Below are 9,290 nucleotides of genomic sequence, written 5' to 3'. Positions count from 1 at the left end.
ATAAAAATGAGGTAACAAGCATGCAAAATCCCTTTGTCATCCATCAGCATGGGAAAAGCCCAGGAACTGTCAATTCAGAAGAGGCAGATGATTACTGATGATGTCTGGTAATGGGTGCAAAACAAATAAATAAATGGTTAAACGTACCACTTATTACTGTAAGAGAAATCATTTTTTTAAAAGTAAAACAATATGGAATGGTTGCAAACTTGCCAGGAAGAGGATGTAAGTGCATGTTGTCCGCATCAACAAAAGTGTTACAAAGTGTTAAAAAGCACATAGCCACTCAAAAAACACAAAGGGTACAGTTCAGATTAGGGCACCAGAACCAAGTCACAACATTCATAAAGGGCACAAGATTTTATATGCTACACTAAATGCAAATATTTTCAGAACATACAATATTTACATCCACACAAAATTATCTTCACAGTAGCTTCTTAATCAGGGAAACTTATTTCCATTAATAATGCCAGTGTTCTCAGTTTCCTGTCTGTTTTCTTTCATTTGACCTTGCAATGCGTACTGAAAAATTATGCCACAAACAGACATGTGGAAGGACAGACATTTTGTGTCAAAACATGCAGATTCAATAGTTCAACAAAAGGATATAAACCATGTTCATCCTGCCAATTGAATGTTTTTTTTGGTTTGTTTTTTCAATCAGAGCAGTATTATCATTATGCAGTGTCCACCCAGGAGATTTACATAGATAAGGCAAGAGGAAGTTGAGAGTGACCGAGTGCATGCAAGAGGATAATAACGTATAAGTAAGTCTGTCAGCGTGCAGATCCTTTCAGTCAGCAACATTACCGCGTTAGTGCCGCCTCTAGCTAGCGTCCTCCGTTCGGGGTATTAGAGACGAGTAATGCTTCCAGATGTAGAGATGCCGCGTGCTTAGCACTGTGCCACTTCAGCTGGCCGACGGGAGTCAAACAATGCTGAGCCAGAAGAGCAGGAGGTCCAGCCTTTTCCCCAACTACAAAGTTGGGGTGAGCACGACCGATAACCAAGACTCAGGAGTGGATTACAGCTTTCCGTTCGCCAAGGACAGCTGGATCAAGCAATGGACTTCCATGGAGGACGTGACCCGGGACATTTACGACATCTACGCTGAGTACGGGGAAGAGGAGAACCAATCGCCCACCAGGTTCCCCTCCCCTGCCAAGAATTACATGCTCAACATCAATGTGGGGGGGAAGGTGTACCAGATATCCTCCAGGGAGGCAGCAAGGTACCCCAAAACCAGGATTGGGCGGCTGGCTATATACACGGACCACAACAGGAAGCTGGACCTCTGTGATGATTACACGGTCCAGAACAACGAGTACTTCTTTGACAGGGACCCAGACATTTTCCACAACATCTTCAACTTCTACAGGACAGGCATGCTCTGGATTAAAGATGAACTGTGTCCCCGGAACTTCCTGGAAGAGATAAACTACTGGGGTGTTCGCATCAAGAGCACTCAGCGGTGCTGTCGGATCGCGTTCGAGGAGCGGCACGACGAGCTCAACGACCAGCTGAAGGTCCAGCAGGAGCTGAGGGAGGAGGTGGAAAAGGAGGAGAACGACGAGCTGTTTGACGTCATGGCCATGGGTCAGGTCCGCAGGGCCATCTGGCACCTGATGGAGAAGCCCTTCTCTTCCGTCAAGGCCAAGCTGATGGCGGTGGCCTCCAGCTTCTTTGTGCTGGTGTCCCTGGTGACCATGTCCCTCAACACGGTGGAGGAGATGCAGAACCACTCGCCCGCAGCCCTGAACGGGAAGACCTACGGCGAGTACACAGAGAGCTTCTGCATCACCTTCTTCACCATGGAGTACCTGCTTCGGCTGGTGTCCACGCCCGACCTGAAGCGCTTTGCCCGCGGCATGCTGAACGTCGTGGACCTGATGGCCATCCTGCCGCAGTACCTGCAGGTGGCCCTGGAGTACACGGAGGGCGAGGACCTGGGGATGCAGGACAGCGACATCCGGACCGTGGGGCAGGTGGGCAAGGTGGGCCAGGTGCTGCGCATCATGCGGCTCATGCGTATATTCCGCATCCTGAAGCTGGCCCGCCACTCCACGGGCCTGCGCGCCTTCGGCTTCACCCTGCGGCAGTGCTACCAGCAGGTGGGCTGCCTCTTCCTCTTCATCGCCATGGGCATCTTCACCTTCTCCGCCATGGTCTACACCGTGGAGCGTGACGTGCATCAGACCAACTTCACCAGCATTCCCCATTCCTGGTGGTGGGCAGCTGTAAGTAAAAGGATATCGAATTGGTGGCTTTGTATCTTCATTTCATCTTGAATTTTTGTCATTGTCTTGTCTCGAAACAATTTGATTGGTAATCTGGTAAATGGTCAACAAGCAGTCTGTTTATAATAAATCTCTTAAATCTATTAATATCAATATCCCAAGTATTTAAGTAAATGAAAGTAAATAACACTTAATATTTGGTGGCATATCCCTTGCTTGCAAAACCACATCAAGCCTGAGACCCATTGACATCACCAAACTGTTGCATTTTTCTTTTGTGATGCTTTTCCAGGCTTTTACAGCAGCCTCTTTCAGTTGTTGTTTGTTTCAGGAGTGGTTTCCCTTCAAGCTCCTCTTCGGGAGATGAAATGTATGCTCAATTGGGTTAAGGTCTAGTGATTGATTTGGAAGTGGCTTGCTTTTTCTGATCAAATTTTCTTTACGATACAACTTACTGTACAGGAATTGCTGCTGTCACATGTATAGTGCTGATCACATGCACATGGTTTGTGTATGCATGTGTGTGTGCATTCCTTGGTACATAATGCATAGGTGAGCTTGGTTAGAGAAAGGCATTTGTGATTGTGATTGTGATTCTCTCTCTCCCAGGTCAGTATATCCACAGTGGGATACGGAGATGTGTTTCCAGAGACACACTTGGGCCGGCTGTTTGCTTTCGCCTGCATATCATTTGGGATCATCCTGAATGGCATGCCCATCTCCATCTTGTACAACAAGTTCTCTGACTACTACGCCAAGCTCAAGGCGAACGAGGACACTTCTCATTTCAAAAACCGAGGCAAGGTGCGGTTTGTCAGAAGGGCAACAAGGAAAATTCAAGAGTGTTACAGGGCCCCTCTGCATTCATGACCAACAACCGCCCTGCACATCTGCTGGAATGTTCCAGTGTTCTCCCCAGAGACTGTACCAGTGTTCTACCCCGAGAATGTTCCAGTGTTCTCCCCAGAGAATGTACCAGTGTTCTACCCAGAGACTGTACCAGTGTTCTACCTTGAGAATGTACCAGTGTTCTACCCCGAGAATGTACCAGTGTTCTACCCCGAGAATGTACCAGTGTTCTACCCAGAGAATGTTCCAGTGTTCTACCCCGAGAATGTACCAGTGTTCTACCCCGAGAAAGTAGCAGTGTTCTCCCCACAAACTGTACCAGTGTTCTTTCCAGAGATTGTACCAATGTTCTACCCAGAGAATGTTCCAGTGTTCTCCCCAGAGAATGGACCAGTGTTCTCCCCAGAGAACCTGTGTCACCTGTATAAAGTCAAAACGGAGGTAGGATGAGCATAGATTTTTTTTTACCCATTATCCCAAGTCTGGACTTTCTTCAAGTACACTAGTTTTTTAAAAGTTTAGAAATTAAGTCATACACCTTGAAGACAGATATTAATCTTTACTGTTAATATGTATTATCTTTGGGAGTTTTTATTTTAATAAATATATGTCTTATTTATAGTCCTTTTCTGGGTGGTTTGAATGTCACAGAAAGCAGGAAATTTAATGTTGGATCATTTTGCTCAATGAATAAATTATAAAATAATAATGTTTTTTCTGTTTTTCTGTTGTACTGGGTTCACATTTTCAGGTTTTAGGACTTAGATGAAGATGAAGGATAGTTTAGCCAAAACATTTTTACATTAACATTTCTAACATCTCTTCTCAAATATATTTTCAGAAGTTAGTGTGTATTTTAAATGTGAAACTCTGGGAAATGGCTTTCCATTATTTTTGTTATGCAAATAAATTCAAGGGTAGATTCAAGGACAAATCTTAATAGCGCCATCTTAATGGAATCCCTGTTAGGTACCGAAGCAAAAGGTCTAAAGGTTTTCTTTGATTTCTAAAACAGAATTCTCTTTATTCAGGAATTCCACGACCCTTCACATACTGATGTACATTAGCATTTCCTTCACATACTGATGTACATTAGTATTTCCTTCACATACTGATGTAAGTTAGTATGTGAGAAGATAGGAAATGTCCACTTTTGAACAGTGAAACAATGTTTGTTTATCCCAGTGTAAATAAGACGCACCATCTGGCAGAATGTGAGGTCCCATAACTCATTTTTGTGCCTATGAGCGTGTCCAATACATTGAATTTAGCAAAGCCGATTTATGAATTTATAAACAGCTTGCCCCAAGGTACACATTTTAGTGCTTAGGAGCAGATTAGAGACTACATAAGTCATATACCATGCTTAGCCAGTACGGTAAAATGCTATAGGAGTTTGATATGCAACTAACACTAATCAATAATGTATTAAATCTCACAACTTTTACAGCACAAGATAATTGCAAAAAATAACCAAGAAAGCAACTTTGAATTCATATTGGTTTCAACGTGTTCCTTTATAGTCATCTTGCATATTTATCAGCTTTGCCTATATGTAGTAAACAATAAGAAATACATGATAGCAACTGTAGCATAGGAGCAAGGCAAGTCTGAACAGCAACACAAGCACATTCCAACACATGATAGCTAACTCATGAGTTGCTTTTAAAATACGGTCTAATAAATAAAATGACATGGTGCTGGTGCACGTATAGAAAATATATATATTTTAAAGAATCCTCTTATACCTTCATTACGGGTGTCATGCCACAAATGTGAATGGTGATGTTAGGATGATCTTGACTTAATCAGGTCATCTACATTTAAACCGATCTCCCTTTGCATGCAATCGATATCAACATAGATTTATCCAGGGACAACAAGGATGAAGGAAGAATAAAACCAACTAAAAGATATTGTAAGATTTTAATTTCATTGGATTTTTAAAACTGGCTACACTGTTAATGCCTTTTGATGTAATTTGGTATTACTGGACATACATTTGACTAAATTTTGCAATATAATTATAAATATAATTGCCATATTATTGATGTCTTTTGGTCTCAGGATTGCATAGCTTTCTTTTGCTCTAGACTAAAACAAACAAAAAAGGACATATAGGCTAATATAAATATTTGTAACTTGCAGAAAATGAGTAGGCCTACATATACACTCACTGTGTCAGGGAACATTTGTACTGCATTACTGCATTTAAGACAAGCTGAATTTTCTATCTTTCGATATTTTCACCTAAATATAATACAATAAACAACATATAATAAAATAACACAATAAACTGATACAGTATCTTAATACCTTCTAATAAAAATGAATAAAATAGTTCTTGCACATGAATTATATACTGTACACTTGCCAGGTTCAGGACCTTCAGACTTTGACAGATGCAGAAATATGAGTGCTTATGAGTTAATCTCTCGTTATTGTCCCATAGATACAGACTGCCTACAGATTATTCCTCCTCAGCATCTGGACAGTTATTATTACATGCCCTAATCCTTTGCTGGATGGGACCAATCGCAGAGATGGCAGGCTTTAATGCAGGTCGATAGAACAGGGCCAAGGAATGACAGAAACAGGGCAGTGCAGGAATAAACAGAGTTTACAATCAGGTCCAGGCATGGGTCAGAATCCAAGTCAACAGGGTACAGGGGATCAGGCAGGTAGACGTGGAAGAACAGGGTACAGGGGAGCAGGCAGGTAGAACAGGGTACAGGGGATCAGGCAGGTGGATGTGAAAGAACAGGGCACAGGGGATCAGACAGGTGGATGTGAAAGAACAGGGTACAGGGGATCAGGCAGGTAGAACAGGGCACAGGGGATCAGGCAGGTAGAACAGGGTACAGGGGATCAGGCAGGTGGATGTGAAAGAACAGGGCACAGGGGATTAAACAGGTGGATGTGAAAGAACAGGGCACGGGGGATCAGGCAGGTGGAACAGGGTACAGGGGATCAGGCAGGTGGATGTGAAAGAACAGGGCATGGGGGATCAGAGAGGTGGATGGGTCCGGTGCAGAGAGGGTGGTCCAAGGTTAAGTGAGGGTTGGATCCAGGGTAGGGCAGAGGAGCAGGCAGGTGGCAGGATGGGAAACCAAAACATGCAGGGCAAAGAACAGGCAGGTAACGGAACAGAGAAAAACATGGAAACGGAGCACGAACACAGAAATTGGGAACAAGGAAAAGGACTAAGCGAGAGACGCGGGACATGACAGGGAGAACATGAACCGGAACATAGAACAAGAAACACATAAAACAGGAAAGAGAAGAGACGATGAGAATAAGGGACGGAAAGGCACAAAACGTGGCACAGCCGCCTTAGTATCGGAGTAATGCCTGTGTAATGTAAGGACAGGAAGAATGATTTATAAAATAATAAGCCGCCAATTAGTTAATTTAATGTAAATACCCTCTCTCGTTTGCCGATCTGATTTAAGCTTTTTTCATTAAAAGCCTTAAAATGATAAATTAGAGTAGTACTTCAGTTTCATAATCAGTCTTCCACCTCACATCCTTACAGTCAATTCAATAAAAAGTCAGAAATTTTTTTTAAACTTTTTGTAATTTCTTCTCAAGTCTGAACTGTCTTAGGCATGAACACTCATGAATATCTGTACTGCCCTCTAGTGGTCATACCACGGCTACTACATTAAGCACAGTTCACGCCAATGAGGTAAGGTGGATAAACTAACCTTAAGACCAAACACAGAGGCATTAATGGACAGATATGGACCAGTGTCTGAACTACAGAAGACCCGTGGTGGTGATATTGACGGTGCTGCAGGTGCAGCGGCAAAGCTTGGCAAAGCGCTCCAATGAATCAATCTTCCTGTACCAGGTAATGTGCACCTAAAGTCATAACCCGTAATGTGTTGTTTAAATCATTATGTGTTGTGATGGTTGATGGTTTACCTTCACCTCAGTCCGTGCCGTGATTCCCAGAGCACCTCAAGCCTGTTGCTGAGGAGGAGAGGAGGACTGAGGAAATGGAGGAGGCACAGGAGGAAGGAGAGCAGCAGGCAGAAGGTCGTGTCTTTGCTCTTCCACGCCACTCAGACCCCCATATTCTTCATAACAGCTACAACCCTTACCTGCCTACCCTGTTCACCGTTACAATGCAGGGAATATGCATCATATACTTGTGACTCCAATAAAGAGCATAACATACCATATGAAATTAAAGCGGAATACAAAATAAAATATTTGAGTTATGTGAGAACTACAATTATATATTAATACTTTAATGCAAAATTAACAAGTTTATTTGGAATTTCTGTGACGGGAACGACAAATGAGTAGTTGTGTTGACATCTCAATACAACAAATGACATGTAGCACAAAGACCAGAAACATGAATACATTGCACTATTTATTTTCTCCAACCTCTGTCACAGAGAAAGAGGGTGTAGATTAAAAGAGTATGATGAGCTGAGGCTAAAGAAACATCTTTGTCCCTTCCTATGTGTTCATTATAATTGATAGTAATTGGCACAAACAATAACTGACTTGTTCCAGTTTGGCAGAAAGGAGAATCGTCAAGGGAAAAGAGTTGTTATGAGGGAGCCATATAAACAAAAACAAGGCTACTTAATTGTGACTGAGTGGTAAACACAGGTATAGTAAATTCAGCCATTGTAATGAATCCTTTGACATGTTGATGTTGAAGTTGTATTCGGTTAGCATACACATGTATGCTAACACACCAACACACAGATGTATGCTAACACACCAACACACACACGTATGCTAACACACCAACACACACGTATGCTAACACACCGACACATGATGAAAAACATTCTGCCCTCTGCCCGTCTTCAGGCCTGAGGAATAGAACTCATTGTCCCCCCACAATGGAGTTAAGCTGTTTACGTAATCATGAGAATATGGGTTTAAGGGAGCCTTCTTTACAGAAGATATTAAACAACATTTGCTAATGGCAACACGGAAAGGGAAAACCCAACATAACATTATCACACACAAGAATTTGGGAACGATTAAAAAATGAAAGCTTGAGTGAATTAAGAGTAACTTTTCAAATAATCAAATTTCATAATGACAAATGAATTTATTTGATAAATGAATGTTTTCAAATGCTCATCTCGGCAGGTTTTTCTGTCCATATCCTGTCACTCGTTTCATAAGCAATTACAAGACAACCATCTGAAAATATTAATATTTTTGTTTATCCTTAAATCGCAAGGATCCAAAACAAATCATTTTTCATCCCAGGGCTATGATATAATCCTATATTATGCTCTCATACGCCACCTTTATCCAATACACACTGAGCGCAGATGGAGTAAAAACATTTCATTAAGAATAAAATAATGATATTAAAGGCTACAGATAATTCAATATTGATGTTTCTGAGTCCAGGTTAAATAAATCCGAAGGATCTCTAATACTGTATATCCCATTGGCTTTCATGACAAGATGATGAAAATGTGAAAGTAAGGCATTATCAAATCCAAAATGTAATGCAATCTTCAAATAGGACATGCAATTGGCCTATGACACTGCTTAATGTCCCAGCCTATTGATGTTATACATACAGTACGCTCAGGTTAATAATGCAATTAGTTGGCAATATTCTAACGTTTCTGCACCCATAAAACAGTCTCACATGTGCGTGCTCTCTTGTACTGAAATACATGCGGTTGACAGTTGACAATTGATGGGTCACTATTTTTTATGATCCTTGATCTTGTGCAGTGGTACCAGGCTTGATACACTTAGAGGTAAGAAAAGGTGAGCATTGCGGGGCCGAATGGCCTGTGGATTTAATTGTGGCTTAGTTAAATATTAATGTTGTTAATGACTTGCCTTGATCTTTTACGAAGAATCACTGTCCATCCTTGATCTTGTACAGTGTTCCACACGTCTGGTCCTGGAGAGCCACAGTGTGCCATTTTTTGTTGTTAGTCAGCACTTAATTGATCAATTAAAACTGTTAATTACAGTTAACTCACCTCACCTGGTTTCTTGGGTCTGAATCAGTTGCTAATATTAAGGAAAAAAAAAAAAGCAGAGTGGCTTCATAGCCACTGGAAGTGAGGACCACTGGTCTAGTGTGATGCATTAAATGGATACTCGTCTTTAGAACTAAAAACCAAAAACGTGATTTTGTGTTTACTTTAAAATGGCGGTGGAGCTGATGCACAGCACTGTGGCCAGTATTAATCT

General features: G+C 41.8%; 1 protein-coding gene across 1 annotated transcript; it reads left to right on the top strand.

Annotated features, from left to right (window-relative positions):
- The first annotated feature begins 938 nt into the window (after positions 1-938).
- Positions 939-3,539, top strand: LOC133131578 (potassium voltage-gated channel subfamily V member 2-like). The gene is made up of 3 exons (XM_061246950.1): positions 939-2,240; positions 2,850-3,084; positions 3,148-3,539. The coding sequence occupies exons 1-3, from the start codon at positions 939-941 to the stop codon at positions 3,537-3,539; spliced, it is 1,929 nt and encodes a 642-aa protein (XP_061102934.1).
- Positions 3,540-9,290: the final 5,751 nt, after the last annotated feature.

The sequence above is a fragment of the Conger conger genome, chromosome 6, assembly GCF_963514075.1.
Source record: "Conger conger chromosome 6, fConCon1.1, whole genome shotgun sequence".
In the NCBI taxonomy this organism is placed as follows: Eukaryota; Metazoa; Chordata; class Actinopteri; order Anguilliformes; family Congridae; genus Conger; species Conger conger.
This window is presented reverse-complemented; position numbering and strand designations above follow the sequence as displayed.